General features: G+C 37.4%; 1 protein-coding gene across 1 annotated transcript; it reads right to left on the reverse strand.

Moving 5' to 3' along the window:
• Positions 1-1,956: 1,956 nt before the first annotated feature.
• Positions 1,957-3,212, reverse strand: LOC137822111 (uncharacterized). The gene is made up of 2 exons (XM_068627012.2): positions 2,899-3,212; positions 1,957-2,770 (listed from the first exon to the last, which is right to left on the reverse strand). The coding sequence occupies exons 1-2, from the start codon at positions 3,210-3,212 to the stop codon at positions 1,957-1,959; spliced, it is 1,128 nt and encodes a 375-aa protein (XP_068483113.2).
• Between the last annotated feature and the right edge of the window lie 20,098 nt (positions 3,213-23,310).

Consider the following 23,310-nt stretch of genomic DNA (forward strand, 5'->3'; position numbering starts at 1 on the left):
ATCCACTATGCAATCAAAACCAGATTACAAACATCACACACAAAAGTAGTGACCTTGAACCCCTCAAGAAACACACTACCTTTGGCAAACCACACCAAGAATGTTGATCTTGAACACCTCAAGAACACACAACACTCCTTGGCAACACAACTACAGAAATACAGTAATCAAGGAAGAAGGGAATAGAATACACATGGGTATTACAAAGTTTAAAGATCAGAATTACAACCCAATCCTATTCCACACACTTAAGAATGATCCAAAGCTCTTTTAAATCTTGGAAAAAATGTTTTGATAAACTCTTTCTCTTACTCCAAGATTAGGAGCGTAAAACTACCTTTATATCGACTCACCAAGTGGTCAAAACCATTTAATAAAGGAGCCAAGTTAGTTAGGATCATTTAAAACATATTAAAACCACTTAACAAAATTCTGTTAAGGTTTTCAGGAAAACAATCGATTGTTTTGTCGAAACAATCGGTTGAATTGACTTGACAACAAAGTCAAGCTTTTCAAAACCTACTAAGGTAAAACAACCTGTTATCTCAAACAACCTGTTGAAATTTTAACAGCATTTTAAAAAACTCATCTTTTCAAAAGGTTAAGGATTCAAATGAACTTGAATCATCTTAAGGAGTGAATTAACAAGTTCCAAACAATTAGACAACACACACACACCCAGCAGCAAGGTCTTCAAGCTTTCCTCTTGGATTTGGAGACATCAAAGCATCTTGTTCAACAATCTCTCCCTATTTGATGAAGACAAATCCCTAGTTTGTTTGTGTTGTTGTTTTTGAACTTGAAAGGTCCTGCACAAGCATATCTAAGACTACCTTTATATCGACCCACCAAGTGGTCAAAACCATTTAATAAAGGAGCCAAGTTAGTTAGGATCATTTAAAACATATTAAAACCACTTAACAAAATTCTGTTAAGGTTTTCAGGAAAACAATCGATTGTTTTGTCGAAACAATCGGTTGAATTGACTTGACAACAAAGTCAAGCTTTTCAAAACCTACTAAGGTAAAACAACCTGTTATTTCAAACAACCTGTTGAAATTTTAACAGCATTTTAAAAAACTCATCTTTTCAAAAGGTCAAGGATTCAAATGAACTTGGATCATCTTAAGGAGTGAATTAACAAGTTCCAAACAATTAGACAACACACACACACACCGAGCAGCAAGGTCTTCAAGCTTTCCTCTTGGATTTGGAGACATCAAAGCATCTTGTTCAACAATCTCCCCCTATTTGATGAAGACAAATCCCTAGTTTGTTTGTGTTGTTGCTTTTGAACTTGAAAGGTCCTGCACAAGCATATCTGAGACTACCTTTATATCGACCCACCAAGTGGTCAAAACCATTTAATAAAGGAGCCAAGTTAGTTAGGATCATTTAAAACATATTAAAACCACTTAACAAAATTCTGTTAAGGTTTTCAGGAAAACAATCGATTGTTTTGTCGAAACAGGTTGAATTGACTTGACAACAAAGTCAAGCTTTTCAAAACCTGCTAAGGTAAAACAACCTGTTATTTGAAACAACTTGTTGAAATTTTAACAACATTTTAAAAAACTCATCTTTTCAAAAGGTTAAGGATTCAAATGAACTTGGATCATCTTAAGGAGTGAATTAACAAGTTCCAAACAATTAGACAACACACACACACCCAACAGCAAGGTCTTCAAGCTTTCCTCTTTGATTTGGAGACATCAAAGCATCTTGTTCAACAATCTCTCCCTATTTGATGAAGACAAATCCCTAGTTTGTTTGTGTTGTTGTTTTTGAACTTGAAAGGTCCTGCACAAGCATATCTGAGGCTGACCATGCAAAATCATCCATGTGTCGTGCTATGACCTCAACAATTTGGTTTTGCGTCTCTTGGCCTAAAGAATTGCCAAGCTTGAACTTCTTTCCCCCGATCTCCCTCTCCAATACTTCTTTTGCAGGCTCGGGTCATCTCTCTCGGGGGACCCTTTCTTCCTTTGGAGGTTGGGTGGTGACTGCACACACTCCTCTCTTGGTCTTGAGGTTGTTCTTGTAACACCTTTTAGCCTCCTTTTGATCAGACTTCATGGTGATCACTTCTCCTTCAAGGGAAGGCAACTTCATCTTCATATGCCTCGAAGAGGCTACTGCTCCAATCCTGTTCAAAGCAGGCCTGCCCAAAAGTATGTTATAGGCTGAGGGAGCATTAACAACAAGGTACCTAATGTTAGTAGTGCGGGAAGTCGTGTCGTCAGTGAAGGTTGTCCTCAACTCTACGTGCCCCCGCACTTCTACCTGGTCTCCCACGAAACCATACAGGCAGTAGTCGTAAGGCCTCAACTGGTCAGGAGATAGATGTAGTTTGTTGAAGGTCGACCTGAACATCATGTCGTTCGAGCTTCGCTGGTCAACAAGGACGCAATGTACCTTTCTGCCCACTGTCACCACAAAGATCACCACTGGGTCATTGTTGTGTGGGACCACATCCTGCAAGTCAGTCTTGGTGAAGACAAGGTCGGGCTTGGGTGTCTGGTCTGACTCCTGTGCTTCTATTGTCATCACTCCCCTGGCATATTTCTTACGCTGGGAGGCGGTACACACTCCTTTTGAGAATCCTCCAACGATGGTGCTGATCTCTCCATGAATGGGCACCTCGTGCCCCTGATCTCCTGTTGGGGCCGCTGACGTCAGGGCCCCCTGCGGCTCTTGCAGGTAGTCCTTTAAGAAACCGTTCCTTATCAGTTCATCTAACTGAAATCCCAATGTCAGACAGTTGCGCAGGCTGTGGCCAAAAGTTTGATGGAACTCGCACCAAGCGTTTTTGCTGGGCCCTAGCCTCTTATCGGTCTTCGGTGGAGACTTTAATCTGCCGGCCACTTCGGGGATGGCGATAAGCTCCTTAAGGTCCACCTGAAAACTGTGTCTGGTGGGGCGTTTTCTCTCGTACGTGCCCTGATTTGGGGCTTCCTTGCTTCATACAGTGGTTGTGCTCCCGGGGCATTCTTCTCCATTGTGGCCTCATGTACCCTCATAGGCTGAGGACGAGCGGTTCCCCGAGGTCGAATAGGGCCAACGCTACCGCGCTTTTCTGTGACTTCTCCTTCTGTGACAATGTGGGCCACAGTTCGACGTTTGATCTCGCAAAACGTCTTGGGGCGACATCTTATTAGTGAATCACTGAAGGGTCCTGGCAGCACTCCCTTCCTGAAGGCATGCACTGTCATGTCTTCGTCCTTGGTGTGCAGCTTCACCACCTGTGCCCCGAATCTTTTTAAGAAATCTTTCAATGACTCTCCCTGGTATTGCTTTACGTCAAAAAGATCGTAAGACACTGAGGGGGAGGCAAGTTGACAATGTACTGTTCTTTGAACAACGTTGAGAATTGATGGAACGAAGTAATGTGTTCATCAGGAAGACTGACGAACCAGTCCAATGTTGTGCCTGACAGCGTACTCATGAACAACTTATAGTGCATGGCGTCGGAGCCTCCTGAAAGCATCATCTAGGTGTGGAAAGCTGTGATATGGGCATGTGGGCCTCTACACCTGTGAAGGTGACCTTCAGGCCCATGAATGTTGTTGGTATCACAGTGTCCATGATCGTCTGAGAGAATGGCATGGGGCGAGCCCTAACTGGCATGGGCGGGACTCGCTCATCCACCGTACGTTCTCCTACATGCTGCAAACTCCTGCGCAGTTCCTCGTTAATTTTGCGCAACTCTTCATTGCTTGCTTGTGACGCGGCCAGGTCGACCTGGAAACGATCCTGATCAACCCTGAACGCTGCTACCACCTGCTGAAGGACACGTTTGGTCTCCATGAGTTGTTGCTATTTGGCTCTCAACATGATTGTGAATGGGACCTAGTTTTCACCGGTTGACTCAGCCGCCATTGACATCAAAGGCAGATGGTGGCTCCTCCTATCTCCTGGTGGTTTCCGCTCTCTCCTTGGGGCCCTACCTGTTGTTTGGACTCCGACAATCAAGTCAGTACTGGGCTAAGAAACAGTAAGTATGTAAAGCAATTTCAGTCTTAGAAACGACGTACCTTTTCTAGGATTCTTACCACTCTTTATATAGGCTGTAATTAGGTCAACTTCCCTATCCCTCAAGGATCTTTCCTTAAGTGGAATTAGGGTTCGCTGGTGAGGCATCTTGTGACGCGTTGCACAAGCTTAGCGCAACCGCGACACAACTTTTGTACCAGCGCTACAGCGTCATCTGTTCTGTGAGTGCCCTAATTATTCATGTGTCATGCATGCAGTCTTTCCCCGAAAACCCTAACCCTTACGGGCCTTAGTGCCTCTAGGGAACACTTGCTTAAGTCGTACCCGAATGTACTATACACACGCCATGCATGATCATCTCGTGATTTAGGACTTTCTAGTATATGGGTGTTTACTCATGTTAACTCATACTTTTTGTGGGGCCCAGCTTACGTGACCCATTATTATTATCGGACCACCGAAGTCCGATTTTGACGTCTGATGCCGACCTCTTCTTCAGCCGATGTTCGAGGTCTGGCCAGTACACTAGCTATTTTTAAAACTGATAATATAAATATAAATTTTAACATCCATATAAAGACATCAATTCTCATGCATTACACATACCATCAAGTGTTTATAAAAAATTTACAATTCATTTTTCTCATGTCAGACTTTTATGGACTCACAACATATAGAAACTTGACTCTACTTCTAGAAGACTCATGTATTGAAATTAGAATCCTGAGATCAGCACTTGTCATACTACTCGTTGTGAATCCACACAGCCGTGTGCATAAACATCTCAATATCTCATCATCTCGTATGACAGGGTAAATTCATATGACCTGAAAAATAGATTATATTTCAAACCGTAGACAAAGTCATATGAACCTCCATCGACTCTCACCAACTAAATAACTTCATATATGTGATTTCATTATATTAGTAGAGTTAGGATTGTCTCATTGGATCGGGACCTAACAGATCAATACACCATAATAACAATCTCAACATGGTATTTCCTTTCTTGAAAATACTATGTTTTGATCACCCTTTCGCATCATTTCACACTTCATTTAACACATCAATACACCATTCAATCACAACATATTTTAAACTTTCTGAACAATCCAAACATATATCAAAATTCACTAAAACACATAATTAAGTTCCTTTAGCCATATTTTTAAATAAAAATTAGATTTTTCACATAAAAATAATATGCAATAATAAACTAGGCTTTCAAAAGCAAACAAAAAAAATTATGTTTGTTTATTTTATAGAGAGTCTAGCTTGAGCGAGAATGGGTTCTGCCAAGCGAAAATTCCCTCGCTTGAGCGAGATTCAAGCAGAGCGCACACAAAATTTCATCCTAGGCCTTGCCTGAGCAAGATTCCTTCTCGATTGAGCGAGAATGGACCCAAGAGCTCCCCATCTTTCCATTCTATTCCCGCTTGAGCAAGAATTAGCTCGCCTGAGCAAGATATGCAGAGAAATCTACATAATCCTATTATATTCCTGAATCAATTATCATTCAACTCATAATTTTAATAATCTACACGTTAAAAATGAAAATTCTTACTTATATATGCTTTCTAAATCAAACATCATCTAAAGTCAAACAACCAATTCTCATCAAACATCACATTTTAAGTAATTCAACAAACTATACAAATACTATTCAACTCATTTATATTACCATTCAACCACTTTCAATTCTCAGTCACAACACTTTCATCAACTTATTCACCTTACAAATCATTATATAATCAAAATCAACCCTTTCATTTAATTTATTACTTTACTTAAAAGAGACAATCCTTAAAAAAAAATTGAGATTGGTGACCACGTCACCTCCACATTCAGATCTTTTAGCCTAAGGTTCTATTGAAAATTTAAAACTAGCTTCCCTTACTTGAACTTGAGCAGATGCTCCGTAAGAGTTCCAAACTACCAAAAGCTCAAGGTTAGCCTAACCTGCACCACAAAGTCTTGATAAAAATTCTAACTATACCACTAGGACCCTGAGCTAACAGAGACTACTTTTGAAGATAAAAGCATCACATGCAAGTTTAAACTAAAGAAAAACCTAACCAAATCAAAACTAACTCAAAGGAAAAGGAGCCTAGAATGAACTTATTTTATCGGGCAATCTTGTAGAGTTCACTGCCAGGAGTCTAATTACAAACTCCAATCGTCAAGTTGATGATCGAGGAGGTCAAAATGGTGGTTCTTTTAAAATGAAACCTGAATAACTGATTTTTCTATTTATATGTTCTTTTCATTTTAATAATAAAATATTTAGTTGCCATTTAAAATATACCACTTCCACTCTAAGGTTATTTTCTAGATCCTTACATTCTCCCCTACAAGAAAATTTTCGTCCCTGAAAATTGACTTACCATAAAAGAGTTATGGATGAGTTTCTCTCATGGTTTCTTCTATTTCCCAAGATGAATCATCAAACCTATCAACCCACACTACCTATGCCATAGTGATGATCTTGCCTCTAAGTTGTGTACGCTGACGATCTTCAATCATAAATGGTTTTACTTTAAAAAACATATTATCCTTGATTTGCACATCATCCACTTCCAATGACTATGGTCTAAGATATACTTCCTTAACTATGATACATGAAAGACATTATGCAAATTTGCTAATTGAGGAGGTAGAGCAATCTCATAAGCCACTGGACCTATCTTTCTTAAGATTTGATATGGTCCAACAAACTTAGGAGATAATTTCCTTGATCTGATAGCTCGTTCTACACCCTTGGTTGGTGTCACTCTCATGAATACATGGTCTCCAACTGCAAATTCCAAAGGTTTTCTCCTTTTATCTGCATAGGATTTCTTCATACTTGAGAAGCTTTCATTATGTCTTGTATCTGCTTCACCTTCTCAGTGGTCTGTTGAATTAACACCATTCTGATACCAACATAAAGGAGTTCTGCACTTCCTCCCATACAAAGCTTCATATGGTATCATCCCAATACTGGCATGATAACTATTATTATAAGTGAACTCCACCAGAGACAACATCTCATCCCAACTTCCCAAATGATCCAAAATACATGATCCTCAATAGATCTTCTAAGGAATGGATCGTTCTCTCGGACTATGATGTGAGTTAATTTTAGATTTAGTCATTTTTAACACTTTACTTAGGATTGAGATTTTAGCAATTAATGGTGAGGACCTAAGGACGATTCACACTGGACACGAACTTAATCAATTGGTTAAGTAAGTGTGAAAGTTCACTTCACAAAGGCAAAGATGGAAAAACAAGATATGGTGAATATGGAATGCAATTGCGAAAATGAAATGGGAACATGGTAAGCCTCAATGGTGGTCATTGCCAAACCAAATGATGATCCATACTCAATAAATGAGCTAAAACCCGAAAGCACAATTCAAGGAACAATATATGAAATTAAAAGCATAAATGGAATGGAAAATGGAAAGGAAACTGGAAGAAGAAACTTAGGGAAGGGATGGTGAGGATGATCACGCCACTTGGGGTGTGGAGGCCACCAAGATGAGTCGAAGGGCCGCCACTTGAGAGTCTCACACTCTTCAAGATAAGACCATGTAAAGAGGAAACAAGTCTCATTATAAGCTCACACAAATTATGCATAGTTTCTTTACTTCTCAAAATTCAACATGGAAATACAATAAGAGAGGCCTCCTATTTATAAGTGAAGAAGCCTTGGAAAACAAACAAGAGGGGTATGTTGGGAAAAGGGAAAATATGGTGCGACTAGGGTATTGACCTTGGTCAATGCCGCACCATCATCCTAACATTCTAGAAGGTAGGTCAAAACAAGCTCAAAATGATAGCTCACCCCCTCCTTTTATGCTAAATGACACCTATTCTACTGAAATTAAAAATAATGAAACCAACTGATGCTCAACACCTAAGGTCTGTGCTCTGCTCCTCGTGATCCTCTAGGGAAAACTAGGTGCTGAGGTAGTGGCTGGAGAATCCTGACCTGGCCTTATGTCTTGAGGCATGCTCCTAGTCTTCCTCCTCAAAGATTGGGCCTAGTCAGTAGGCGCACTCTCTCCTAGGTCCTCATCAGACTGCCCATCTGTTTGAGGATGATATGCTGAGCTCATTCTCAATCTAGTTCGCAAAGAATCTTGTAGAGTCTACCAAACCCGTGAAGTAAACCTGGGATCTCTATCCGAAACAATACTAGAAGGCACTCCATGAAATCTCACAATTTCTCCTCTGTACGACTGTGCCAACTCCATGCACTCCATATATATGCTCAAATTAACTAGAAAAAATTAAGCATTCTTCGTTACTCGATCAACTATCACCCATACTGCATCATGACCTCTTACTGATCTTGGTAAATGAGTAAAAAAATCCATAACAATGTTATCTCATTTCCACTCAGGAATATCCAATTGTTGCAACAAACCACCAGGTCTCTGATGCTCTACCTCTGTCTTCTGACGTGTCAAGCATGCAACAACATACCAAGCTATTTCTTTCTTCATGCCTGACCACCAAATGGACTCCTTCACATCTCGGTATATCTTATTCATACCAGGATGTAGACTAAGATGACTCTTCTAACCCTCTTCTAAGATAATTCTCTTCAACTCTTCATTTGTAGGTATGCAAATTTTGTTATTGAATCTCACAATCTCATCTTCTCCCATCACAAAATCCTTAGCCTGATCTATACCTAGCCAATCCACAGTACACTTCAAATTAGGATCCTCTAACTGCTTTTCCTTGATAATTCCAAGGAAATCATTAGTTATAGTTAACTTACTACAACTAATATGATTAACATGGATTTTTTTTATCAACTTCTAATCTTCAATCTTCATTATTGACACTTGTATGACTTCCTGTTCAAACACCTGCAACTACATTAGCCTTCCTTTGATGATACATCATTTGGAAATCAAATTCTTTCAAAAACTCCATCCATCTTCTCTGCCTCATGTTCAACTCCTTTTAATCAAACAAGTATTTAAGACTTTTATGGTCAATGAACACCTGAAATTGAGCTCCACACAAATAATGTCTCCAAATCTTCAAAACAAACACCATAGCTGCCAACTCTAAGTTATGCGTAGGAGAGTTTCTCTCATGAAACTTGAGTTGCCTTTAAGCATATTGAATTGCTCTCTTCGCTTGCATCAAGTCACAACATAATCCCTGATGTGAAGCATCATAGTAAACCTCAAAAGATTTTCCTGTATCATAAATCACTAACACTGAAGCACTAGTAAACCTTTTCTTTAACTCGATGAAACTCTGATCACATTTGTCAGTCCAAGTAAAAAAAATTGATCTTTGTGAGTTAGTTGTGTCAAAGTGTTACTACCTTGGAACAATATGCAACAAACCTCCGATAGTAGCCAGTTAGACTCATAAAACTTCTTATCTTTGAGACTGTCTTAGTTTGTTTCCCCTTGAAGCACTACCTCCACCTTGGCTAGACCCGCTGAGATCCCCTGAGCTGATATCACATACTCTAAGAAGTTAACTTCCTTCATCCTGAACTCACGCTTAGAGAACTTAGCATATAAATGCTTCTGCCTCAGAATCCCCAACACTATCTTCAAATGCTCTTCATGTTCTTCCTTGGTCCTTGAATAAATAAGTATGTCGTTTATAAAGACTACAACAAACTTATCCAAGAAAGGACGGAAATTTCTATTAATGTAATCCATGAACAGAGATGGAGCATTTTGTTACTCCAAACTGCATAACCACATATTCATATTGTCCATTGCAAGACCTAAAGGTTGTCTTCTGAACATCTTCAGCCTTTGCCAAAATCTTGTGGTATCCAGATCTCAAATCAATCTTTGAGAACACTGAGGCTCCATGTAACTAATCCATCAAGTCATCAATTTTGGGCAGAGGATTCTTGTTCTTGATGGTCAACTTATTCAAGTGTCTGTAATCTACACACAACTAAGACCTTCCATCTTTCTTTTTAACTAGAAGCATCAGAGCCCTCCCATGGAGTTACATTGGGCCTGATGAACTATTTCTCCAACAAATCCTCAACTTGCTTTTTCAGTTCAATCAACTCGGTTGGAGCCATTGTGTAAGGTCCCATTGGCATTGGTCCAACTCCAAGGACTGGATCAATGGAGAATGCCACTTCTCTCTTAGGAGGTAATCCATGTATTTCTTTTGGAAATACGTCCACGAATTCCTTCACCACAGGTATACTACTCATCTCATCTTCATTCTTAACTCCCATCTAAGTTAAGATTATAAAACAGCTTGATCCTTCCTTCAATTCAGACCATATTTATTGAGTAAACATAGATTCTAACTCATTGGAATTTGGAAACACTATCTTCTGTTGAGCACAACCTTTGAGAATGTGATTTGCAGATAGCCAATCCATCCCTAGATTAAAATTCAAATTCATCACTTACATACTTAACATAAAGGAGTGTGTCAATTCTGAATCATACAATGCTTTCAAATCTATATAAACTAAACAACATCCATTCTGCATGAAAATTTTGCTCCTATCCAAGTAATTTCTCTGTCTGTTGCCTTTCAATAGTTTTCTTTGTCTAACTAAAACATATGCACAACTAAGATGTCTCATCTTTCCTCTTTACCAATGTCATTGATACTTCTAAGGGTGAAAAAATCAACTTGTAAACTTTTTTCTCACCAAATCTCAAATTTCCTTTTAAGCTTTGTTGTTTAGTTAGAGCCATCTTATATTGCGTTATCGACACTAACATCTTCCAAACTATGGATCAAAGAAGAAAATTCCTACTTTCATCTTGGAAAATAACTCTGTTACTCTCTATGAAAACACATGTTTTAACTTTTAATCCTTCCATATACTGTTTATTTACTCTCCATAATTTATATCTATTTGAAACTGAACCATGACACAACTAAATCTAACTTGCAACTTGTTCTACACTGGTTGGTAACTATCCCTTTTATGTTCTAGAGATTTTGAAAATATTGGTTTCTATTCCTCAAGCTATAAGAATGAAATCGATAAAGAATCAATTCATTCAGAAGATAACATCTAGATCTTTCAAATACTAGCATCTCAAATTCATCTAGAATTTGAGTCTATTACCAAAATAATAACACATAATATAAAGTATTACACCAAAATACTTATTGGTGTAAAACTATTAATTTAAAAGACAACTTCTGATGGAGATCAAGCCCAAGAGAACATGGAGGCCACTCATCAAGCTCAAGAAGAGGTGGAGGCACAAATGGAGGACGTCCATGGAGGTCAAAGTCCACCTCAAAGGATTACAAGAAGCATGTTCAAAGCCTTGGGAGCTAGAGGACATTTATTTTCTCTTTTTTTAGTGTCTTTAGTTGAAGGTGCTTAGAGGGAAACCTTAGAAACCTCTTTTGTTATAGCATCTTTTAGGCTTTAGTTAGGAGCTTTAGGGGGGTGTATTAGTAGATAGGTGTAGGAGTAGAATAGGGGGTGCCAAAGTGAAGGAAAGGATCACACCTTCCTTGCTTTGCTTTTTGAGCGCCGGTTCTAGCTTGTTTTGGAGGGAATTTTGATTTGCTTTAGCTTTCAATTTTTCAGCACCTTAGGCTATAAATAGAGGTGCCTTCCTTGTAAATTTCAGATTTGAATTCATCTAAAGAAACTATACTCAAAATTGGAGTGAGCATTTGGAGAGCTTTTGAGCTTCTACTCTAGTCTTATCTTGAAGGACCATGGTTTCCTCAAGTGGCGGCTTCCACACTCATCTAGGAGCATCCATACTTCTAGTGGCGTGAACATCCAACCTATCTTCCATCTTCATGAGCATTCTCTTCTCCTTCCTTTCTTCTCTTTCAATTACTCTTGTTGTCTTGTGTTCTTGAGCATGTTTTGGTTCGGCTATTCCATTTTCCAGCACATGTGTTCTGTTTTTGTTTTCAATTCCTTTTATGTTCGATTCTTATGTGTTCTTGCATAATTCTGTTCGGTCAATTCATTTTATGTTTCCTTTGTTGATTCAATTTGACAATATTTGGTTCAACCAAATGAGTTTGGGAATTGGTACTTGTTATTGGTGAGTTCTTGACTTAGAACCATGATCCAACTTCTAAGAAAGTGCCTCTATATTTTCCAGCTCAAGGTGATTCCTCAAAGTGTCAAGAATCTTGTTCTATGTGGCTATTGGAATCACATCATGTGGTATCATGAGTCTTAGGTTCATTCTTGTTTAATTGTTGAGTTGTGTGCACTTTATTTCAAGAGCTCTTTTTAATTTCTTGCAATTTAAGTTTCTGTTTTAGAATTTTAATTGAGTATTATTGCTGTTTTTCTTTTGCTCCAAGTGTTTGTGGAAAGGTTTATGGCACTCATAATTCTTATGAGTATGGTTGCTCTTTTGGAATGGCATTATCCTTCCTAGAGTTTACCTTAAGCTTCCTTTCACTTGTTACAATTTGTGTTGTGTCTTTTAATTTTTGAATCATGTCAAGTTTTGTCTTAGTCATGTTATTCCATATATGTCATTACTTCTAGTAGTACTTTTATTGTTTTGATTGTTTCTTGCTTTGGTGTCATATAATATTCTGAATTGATGTTGATCCTTTGTGCATTTTCTTTTTAGAATTGAGTTCATACTTGTATTCTAGACCTATACAAGTTCCAATACATCATTTTCTATTATGTCTTTGCTAGTTCATCATTCTGTTTTTTTTTATTCCTATTAGGATTCCTCTGTTTCTGAAAAGAGTGCTTACTGTTTTTCCTTATTGCAACTGATTTACGTACTGTAAAATTCTGAAATTCTGGATTTGAGATATTCAAAGTGTTAGAAAAGAATAGAAAAAAGAATCATTCAAAAATATGAAGTACACAAAAAATGATAAATAAAATAAAAAAAGTGTACATTCCTGCCGAAAAAAATACGGTAATCTGGCAGTGATTTTTAAAAATTTATTTCTCTCAATTGGCTTACTTTTTTTAATTGTTTCCAGTGCCATTTTTGAGTTAACATCTTGAAGTTTCTGTGGTATAAATTTCATAATCCAGTTCGCTCTACAACGTTCCAGTTAAATCAGTGAATATCAAACACAGTTTGCATAAAAAAAAAAAAAAAATTTCCAGTAGCTAAATTTTTTGTTTTCTTCATCTACTCTAGTGCTTTTCCTTAGGTATTCTTTTGTGTGCCTACTTTTCTCATTGAGTTCTTTATTTTCTTGATTGTCTTTCATTCTTACTCTTTGAGTTTGTCTTACATATAGTTTTCCTTTTGCAATTACCTTTCCTTGCTTATACCTTTTCTTGTTTGTCTTTATTGTTTCTTTGGTTTTGTGGTGGTTTGCTCTTAAGATTGGTGTGCTTGCTTTGACATATTTCATTTGAGGATTCCAAGGCCTCAAGATCAGATTGGAGCAAGAACATTATTTCTTTGAGAGTGATATCTTTTTCAGCCTTAAATTCACTTCGGCAGTTTCAATTGCAAAGCTCACTGTTTTTGCTAATTTTTAAATTGTTTGCTGTTTTGTGTGTTTGCTGTTTTTTTTTTTTTTTTTTTTTTACAAATGGCTGGATCTTCAAGTGATGCTTCCTACAAGCAGAATTCTCCTTCCAAAGCTTCCATTCTTGGTGAATTACATGAAGCTCAAAGAACAATTAGAAGGTTGGAGGAAAAAATGCAAAAGATGGAGGTCCAACAATCTAGACCATCTCCTTCTATCCATGATGGACATCATTCTCATAGACCATCTTCAAGAGCTTCTTCAAATGATGTTGGCCGTGAAGATGAGCATAGGAGAAGGAGACCTCCACCCCAAGTCCATGGACAAAGACATCATCATCAAGGGGAAAGAATTCACTACGGCAATGGCTTCTACCATGATGCAAAGTCCAAGCTTCCTTCGGTCAAACTACCTTGTTTTAATGGTTCTAGTGATCCAAATGTGTATTTAGATTGGGAGGCTAAGTGTGAACAAATTTTTGAGATCCATGAGATCCAAGATGAGCATAAGCTCAAGCTAGCCACCCTAGAGTTTAGTGATTATGCCATGAAATGGTGGCATGGAATTGTAAAGGACATTATCTATCACAAGGGTCCTCCCGTGGACTCTTGGAACTCTTTAAAGGATCATATGCGCGCAAGGTTTGTGCCCCCACATTTTAGGAAAGACCTCATGTTGAGACTCCAACGGTTTCAACAAGGCACGCTAAATGTGGATGAATATTATAAGGAGCTTGAGACGCTTGTGCTTAAAATTGAATTAGAAGAAAGTGAAGAAGCCATGGTTGCTAGGTTTGTGAGTGGTCTTAGGAAGGATATCCAAGACATTGTTGAGTTACAAGAGTATTCATCATTGGGCTCTTTAGTTCATCTTGCAATGAAGGTGGAAGCCCAACTTGCTAAGAAAAACTCTTTTAAAAATGCTTCCAATAATGGATACTACTCCAAGTCTTGGAGAAACAAAACTTCTTTTTCTAAACATCCTTCCAAAGATTCTTCTTTCAAACCCAAGGAATCTAAGCCATCAACATCTAGACCTAAGTCTCCCACTAGAACATCTAACACTAAATGCTTTAAATGTATGGGTTATGGTCATATTGCTGCAAATTGTCCTTCCAAACGAAGTATGTACATGCATGAGGGCATTGTAGTTAGTGAGCATGATTCGGATTCTTCAAAGCATTCATTGCATTCTCATGCATCTAGTGAGGAAGAGAGCGAATGTCCACTTGAAGGGGACTTGTTAGTTGTGAGAAGACTTCTTGGACAAGTTTCACAACCTTTTGATGAAAGTCAAAGGGAAAATATTTTCCATACAAGATGTCTTATTCAAAACAACATTTGTTCCTTGATAGTGGATGGGGGTAGTTGTGCAAATGTGGCTAGTACAAGAGTAGTAGATAAGCTTGGATTGCCTACTATCTCTCATACAAAGCCCTACAAGTTACAATGGCTTAGTGAAGTAGGAGAAATAATTGTTAATAAACAAGTCCTCATCCATTTCTCCATTGGAAAATACAAAGATGAGGTATTATGTGATGTTGTGCCCATGGAAGCCACTCATGTTCTTTTGGGAAGGCCTTGGCAATTTGATAGAAAAGTTTTACATGATGGCTTTACCAACAAATTATCTTTTGAAATCCATGGTCACAAGGTTACTTTAAAATCTCTCTCTCCAAGAGAAGTCCATGAGGACCAAGTTATCATGAAGAAAAAGAGGGAGAGTGAAAAAGATAAAAAAGATAAAAAAGATAAGAGTTCTAAGTCTACACTCCTTGTGTCTAGGCGTGACATTGAAAGGGAAATAGTGGCTCATCATCCTCTTTTTTTAGCCATCCCTAGAACTCTTAGCATAGAATCACTTGTTGATAGTCCTCATTGCTTGGGAAATTTGGTAGAAGAGTTCAAAGATGTGTTTCAAGATCCTCCAAATGGACTTCCACCTTTGAGAGGGATTGAGCACCAAATTGATTTGATACCGGGCTCTTCTTTACCAAATCGTCCCGCATATAGGACCAATCCAAGTGAAACCAAGGAAATTCGCCAACAAGTTGAGGCTTTGATTGAGAAAGGGTGGGTACAAGATAGCATGAGTCCTTGTGCTATGCCTATCATCTTAGTGCCAAAAAAGGATGGCACATGGCGAATGTGTTCGGATTGTAGGGCCATAAATAACATCACCATTAAGTATAGGCATCCCATACCTAGACTAGATGATTTGTTGGATGAATTACATGGTTCTAAAATCTTTTCAAAGATTGATCTTAAAAGCGGCTACAATCAAATCCGTATCAAACCGGGTGATGAATGGAAGACGGCTTTTAAGACCAACTTTGGTTTATATGAGTGGTTAGTTATGCCTTTTGGTTTAACTAATGCACCAAGTACCTTCATGCGCCTCATGCATCATGTTCTTAGACCTTTCATTGGTAAGTTTGTTGTGGTTTACTTTGATGACATTCTCATTTATAGCTTATCTTTGAATGACCATAGGTTGCATGTTAGGCAAGTTTTGGAAACCCTTAGGAAGGAACATTTGTATGCTAACCTTGCTAAATGTATGTTTGCTCTTGATCATATAGAATTCCTAGGGTTTGTTGTGAGTTGTAAAGGGGTCCATGTGGACAAAACAAAGGTGGTGGCCATTCAAAATTGGCCTACACCGAAATCTTTGAATGAGGTCCGAAGTTTTCATGGGCTTGCTTCTTTCTATAGAAGATTTGTCCCAAACTTTGGTACCATTGCCGCACCACTCAATGACATAGTGAAAAAGGATGTGGTCTTTCATTGGGGAGAAGCACAACAAAATGCTTTTGATACTTTGAAAGAAAAATTGACTAATGCTCCCATCTTGGCCCTTCCTAATTTCACTAAGACATTTGAGATTGAGTGTGATGCTTCAAGCATAGGCATTGGGGCTGTTCTCCTACAAGAGGGCCACCCCATAGCCTATTTTAGTGAGAAATTGAAGGGAAGTCATCTCAACTATTCCACCTATGATAAGGAATTATATGCACTTGTTAGGGCTTTGTTTACTTGGCAACACTATCTTTTTCCCAAAGAGTTTGTGATACATAGTGATCATGAATCTCTTAAATATTTGAAAAGCCAAAACAAACTTAACAAGAGGCATGCTAAGTGGGTGGAATTCATTGAGCAATTTCCTTATGTGATCAAACACAAGCAAGGCAAAATAAATATTGTGGCGGATGCTCTTTCTAGAAGATACACCTTGCTAAATCTTTTAACCTCTCAATATCTTGGTTTTGATCACATTAAGGAACTTTATCATGATGACCTTGATTTTTCTCTCCTCTATCAAGAGTGTCTTAAGGGAGGACACAAAGACTTTTTTATTCAAGATGGCTTTCTTTTTAAAGGAAAACGTCTTTGTGTTCCCCAATGCTCTATTAGATTATCTCTTGTTAGAGAAGCTCATGAGGGGGGCTTAATGGGACATTTTGGGGTTGCTAAAACTTTGGATGTGTTGCATGAACATTTCTTTTGGCCTCATATGCATAAACATGTTCATAGTTTGTGTGATAAATGCATAGCTTGCCGCAAAGCTAAATCTAAAATGCATCCCCATGGTCTTTATACTCCTCTTCCTATCCCTTCAATGCCTTGGGTAGATATATCTATGGATTTCATCTTAGGCTTACCCAAGACATAAAAGGGAAAGGACTCCATTTTTGTGGTAGTGGATCGTTTTTCAAAGATGGCTCACTTTATTCCTTGCCACAAAGTGGATGATGCATGCCACATTGCAAACCTCTTCTTCCAAGAAGTGGTTCGCTTGCATGGGATTCCTAGGTCTATAGTGTCCGATAGAGATCCTAAGTTCTTGAGTCACTTTTGGAAGACCTTGTGGGGCAAGCTTGGAACTAAGCTTTTATTTTCTACCACTTGCCACCCACAAACCGATGGTCAAACCGAGGTGGTGAATAGAACTTTGGGACAACTATTGAGATGCTTTATTTCGGGGAATCCTAGAGTGTGGGAGAATTTACTACCCCATGTTGAGTTTGCATATAACCGAGTAGTAAATTCTACCACCTCCCATTCTCCTTTTGAGGTGGTCTATGGGTTTAATCCCCTAACACCTCTTGATCTTCTTCCTATTCCCCTTCTTGACGATGTCTTGTGCAAAGATGGGGATGAAAAGGCTTCTTTTGTGAAAACTTTGCATAAAGACATCAAGAAGAGAATTGAGAAGAAGGTTGGCAAGTATGCTGAACTTGCCAATAAGAGGAGAAAAGCATTGTTGTTTGATGAGGGCGATTGGGTTTGGCTTCACTTGAGGAAGGATCGTTTTCCTACTCAAAGGAAGTCCAAACTAATGCCTCGAGGGGATGGACCTTTCCAAGTCCTCAAGAGGATTAATGACAATGCTTATGAGTTAGATATGCCTGATACATTCTTAGGTAGTCATACTTTTAATGTCAGCGATCTAACTCCTTTTTCTGTAGGTCTCCAGAATTCGTGGTCGAATTCTCTCCAACTCGGGGAGTATGATGGAGATCAAGCCCAAGAGAACATGGAGGCCACTCATCAAGCTCAAGAAGAGGTGGAGGCACAAATGGAGGACGTCCATGGAGGTCAAAGTCCACCTCAAAGGATTACAAGAAGCATGTTCAAAGCCTTGGGAGCTAGAGGACATTTATTTTCTCTTTTTTTAGTGTCTTTAGTTGAAGGTGCTTAGAGGGAAACCTTAGAAACCTCTTTTGTTATAGCATCTTTTAGGCTTTAGTTAGGAGCTTTAGGGGGGTGTATTAGTAGATAGGTGTAGGAGTAGAATAGGGGGTGCCAAAGTGAAGGAAAGGATCACACCTTCCTTGCTTTGCTTTTTGAGCGCCGGTTCTAGCTTGTTTTGGAGGGAATTTTGATTTGTTTTAGCTTTCAATTTTTCAGCACCTTAGGCTATAAATAGAGGTGCCTTCCTTGTAAATTTCAGATTTGAATTCATCTAAAGAAACTATACTCAAAATTGGAGTGAGCATTTGGAGAGCTTTTGAGCTTCTACTCTAGTCTTATCTTGAAGGACCATGGTTTCCTCAAGTGGCGGCTTCCACACTCATCTAGGAGCATCCATACTTCTAGTGGCGTGAACATCCAACCTATCTTCCATCTTCATGAGCATTCTCTTCTCCTTCCTTTCTTCTCTTTCAATTACTCTTGTTGTCTTGTGTTCTTGAGCATGTTTTGGTTCGGCTATTCCATTTTCCAGCACATGTGTTCTGTTTTTGTTTTCAATTCCTTTTATGTTCGATTCTTATGTGTTCTTGCATAATTCTGTTCGGTCAATTCATTTTATGTTTCCTTTGTTGATTCAATTTGACAATATTTGGTTCAACCAAATGAGTTTGGGAATTGGTACTTGTTATTGGTGAGTTCTTGACTTAGAACCATGATCCAACTTCTAAGAAAGTGCCTCTATATTTTCCAGCTCAAGGTGATTCCTCAAAGTGTCAAGAATCTTGTTCTATGTGGCTATTGGAATCACATCAACTTCCAATTAAATACACAAACACTTAATAAAATGAAATATATCACACAAGAATTAAATATATGCACCCTCACCACTTTATCAAGACCCTTTCATTCTTAATACTAAAATTTTCATTTAGAACACACCTTTAACTCAAGCACAAACAAGATTTGAAAAAAATTCTTCAAACATGCAATCTAAAGAACACACAATCCACCCCATAACCCTCAGGTCACCTAAGGTTCGACCTGCTCTGATACCAAATGTAACATCTCTATATTTTCTCACATCTAATAACCATAATTTGTATGAAATATTAAAATAAATATATAAACATAATACAAATATGTTTACAATTTTTTCATATAATGTTTCAAAACATATTTCTCCTAATTAGACTTAAAATATTTACCTAAAATTAAAACAAATATTCAAAAGAAAATAAAATATTTTCATCATCCAACTTCTCACTGAGGAGCTCTATCACCTATAACATCATTTGCTCCCGTGTAAATACACGATCATCACAGATTAAAGCAAACAATCACAAAATAAAGCAAAGGTAAGCTAGCTATTTTTAAAACTTATAATATAAATATAACTTTAAACATCCATATAAAGCTATCAATTCTCATGCATTGACCATAACCATCAAGTGTCGATAAAAAAATTACAATTCATCTTTCTCATGTCAGACTTCTACTAACTCACAACACATAAACACTTGACTCTACTTCCGGAAGACTCGTGTATTGAAATTAGAATCCTGAGACCTGCACCTGTCATACTACTCACTGTGAATTCACACAGTCATGCGCATAGACATCTCAATATCTCATCATCTCGTATGACAGGGTAAATTCATATGACCTGAAAGATCATATTATATTTCAAACCGCAGACAAAGTCATACGAACCTCCATCTACTCTCACCAACTGAATAACTTCATCTATGTGATTCCATTATATCAGTAGAGTTAGGATCGTCTCATTGGATCGAGACCTGAGAGATCAATACACCATAATAACAATCTCAATACGGTATTTCCTTTCTTGAAAATACTATGTTTTAATCACCCTTTCACATCATTTCAAACTTCATTTAACACATCAATACATCATTCAATCACAACATATTTTAAACTCTCTGAACAATCCAAACATATCTCAAAATTCACTAAAACACATAACTAAGTTCCTTTAGCCATATTTTTAAATAAAAATTAGAATTTTCACTTAAAAACAATATGCAATAATAAACTAAGCTTTCAAAAGCAAAAAGAAAAATTATAAGTTTGTTTATTATTTTTTTTACATAGAGTCTAGCTTAAGCGAGAATGAGTCTTGCCAAAACGAAAATTCTCTCGCTTGAGCGAGATTCAACCCGAGCGCACCCAGAATTTCATCCTAGGCCTTGCCTGAGTGAGATTCCTTCTCACTTGAGCGAGAATGTGCCCGAGAGCAACCCATCTTTTCATTATATTCTCGCTTGAGCGAGAATTAGCTCGCCTGCGCGACATATGCAAAGAAATCTAGATAATCCTATTATATTCCTGAATCAATTATCATTCAACTCATAATTTTAATAATCTACACATTAAAAATGACAATTCTTACTCATATATGTTTTCTAAATCAAACATCATCTAAAGTCAAACAACCAATTCTCATCAAATGTCACATTTTAAGTACCATTCAACCACTTTAAATTCTCAATCACAACACCTTCATCAACTTATTCACCTTAAAAATCACTACATAATATTCAAAAATCAATCGTTTCATTTAATACATTACTTTACTCTTAAAAGAGACAATCCTGCAAAAAACATTGAGATTGGTGACCACGTCACCCCCACATTCAGAATTTTTAGCCTAAGGTTCTATTGAAAATTTAAAACTAGCTTCCCTTACCCGAACTTGAGCAGATGCTCCCTAAGAGCTCCAAACTACCAAAAGCTCAAGGGAAGCCTAACTTGCACCATAGAGTTTGATAAAAAATCTAACTATACCACTAGGACCCTCAACTAGTAGAGACTACTTCCGAAGATAAAAGCATCACATACAAGATTAAACTAAAGCAGACCAAACCAAATTAACTAACTCAAAGGAAAAGGGTTCAAGAATGAACTTACTCTATATGAGATTTTGATTGGGCAATCTTGTAAAGTTCACTGTCAGGAGTTCAATGGCAGACTCCGATCGTCAAATTGATGAGCGAGGAGGTTAGAATCTTAGAAAGAAGAAAAAGAAAAAAAAAAGGAACTTCTAGAGAGATGGTGGTTCTTTTAAAATGAAATATGAATAACTGACTTTTCTATTTATATATTCTTTTCATTTCAATAATAAAATATTCAGGTGTCATTTAAAATATACCACTTTCATTTTGAGGTTATTTTCTAGATCCTTACAAAAATAATATTATTCTATTTTTACAAAAGTAAAGGGGAAGCTAGCTATTTTTAAAACTCATAATATAAATATAACTTTAAACATCCATATAAAGCCATCAATTCTCATGCATTTCACATAACCATCAAGTGTCTATAAAAAATTTACAATTCATATTTCTCATGTCAGACTTCTACTAACTCACAACACATAAACACTTGACTCTACTTCCGAGAGACTCATGTATTGAAATTAGAATCCTGAGACCTGCACCTATCATACTACTCGCTGTGAATCCACACAGTCATGCAAATAGACATCTCAATATCTTATCATCTCGTATGACAGGGTAAATTCATATGACCTGAAAGATCATATTATATTTCAAACCGCAGACAAAGTCATATGAACCTCCATCTACTCTCACTAACTGAATAACTTCATCATGTGATTCCATTATATCAATAGAGTCAGGATCGTCTCATTGGATCGAGACATGAGAGATCAATACACCATAATAACAATCTCAACACAGTATTTCCTTTCTTGAGAATACTATGTTTTAATCACCCTTTCACATCATTTCAAACTTCATTTAACACATCAATACACCATTCAATCACAACATATTTTAAACTTTCTAAACAATCCAAACATATCTCAAAATTCACTAAAACACATAACTAAGTTCCTTTAGCCATATTTTTAAATAAAAAATAGAATTTTCACTTAAAAACAATATGCAATAATAAACTAGGCTTTCAAAAGCAAAAACAAAAATTATAAGTTTGTTTATTATTTTTTTACAGAGAGTCTAGCTTGAGTGAGAATGGGTCTCGCCTAAGCGAAAATTCTCTCGCTTGAGCGAGATTCAACCCGAGCGCACCCAAAATTTCATCTTAGGCCTTGCCTGAGTGATATTCCTTCTTGCTTGAGCGAGAATGGGCCCGAGAGCACCCCATCTTTCCAATATATTCTCGCTTGAGCGAGAATTAGCTCGCCTGTGCGAGATATGCAAAGAAATCTGCATAAGCCTCTTATATTCCTGAATCAATTATCGTTCAACTCATAATTTTAATAATCTACACATTAAAAATGACAATTCTTACTCATATAAGCTTTCTAAATCAAACATCATCTAAAGTCAAACAACCAATTCTCAACAAACTATACAAATACAATTCAACTTATTAATATTACCATTCAACCAACACCTACATCATCTGAGTCACCTTAAAAATCACTACATAATAATCCAAATCAATCGTTTCATTTAATACATTACTTTACTCTTAAAAGAGACAATTCTGCAAAAAAAACTTTGAGATTGGTGACCACGTCACCCCCACATTTAGAATTTTTAGCCTAAGGTTTTATTGAAAATTTAAAACTAGCTTTCCTTACTTGAACTTGAGCAGATGCTCCCTAAGAGCTCCAAACTACCAAAAGTTCAAGGGTAGCCTAACCTGCACCACAGAGTCTGATAAAAAATCTAACTATACCATTAGGACCCTGAGCTAGTAGAGACTACTTCCGAAGATAAAAGCATCACATACAAGATTAAACTAAAGCAAACCTAACCAAATTAACTAACTCAAAGGAAAATGAGTTAAGAACGAACTTACTCTATATGAGATTTTGATTGGGCAATCTTGTAAAGTTCACTACCAGGAGTTCAATGGTAGACTCCGATCGTTAAATTGATGAGCGAGGATGTCAGAATCTTAGAGAGAAGAAAAAGGGAAAAAAAGGAACTTCTAGGGTATGTTTTGATTGGAGAGAGGATTTGAGAGAGTGAATTTGGAGTGATTTAAGAGGAAAATGTAAAGAAAGTGAGGTTGTTTGGATTAGGGTATAATAGAGTGGATTTGTGAGGAAAGTTTATTGAAGTTTGTGAGTGATATGATGGTTGTAAAGAGATTTTTAATTTTTTTAAATGTGTAAAATGTAAGTTTACAAATTTACCCTTTCTTTAAAAAATATTTA

Source organism: Phaseolus vulgaris, chromosome 9 (assembly GCF_051622355.1).
Source record: "Phaseolus vulgaris cultivar YP4 chromosome 9, ASM5162235v1, whole genome shotgun sequence".
Taxonomy (NCBI): domain Eukaryota; kingdom Viridiplantae; phylum Streptophyta; class Magnoliopsida; order Fabales; family Fabaceae; genus Phaseolus; species Phaseolus vulgaris.

Bases quoted from the DNA above. Each gene is read 5' to 3' on its own strand.
- LOC137822111 (XM_068627012.2), bottom strand. From the start codon at position 3,212: ATGACAGTGCATGCCTTCAGGAAGGGAGTGCTGCCAGGACCCTTCAGT. The intron at 2,771-2,898 runs GTGGACCTTAAG...TTTTGGCCACAG, and splicing joins CCACCAGACACAGTTTTCAG to CCTGCGCAACTGTCTGACAT.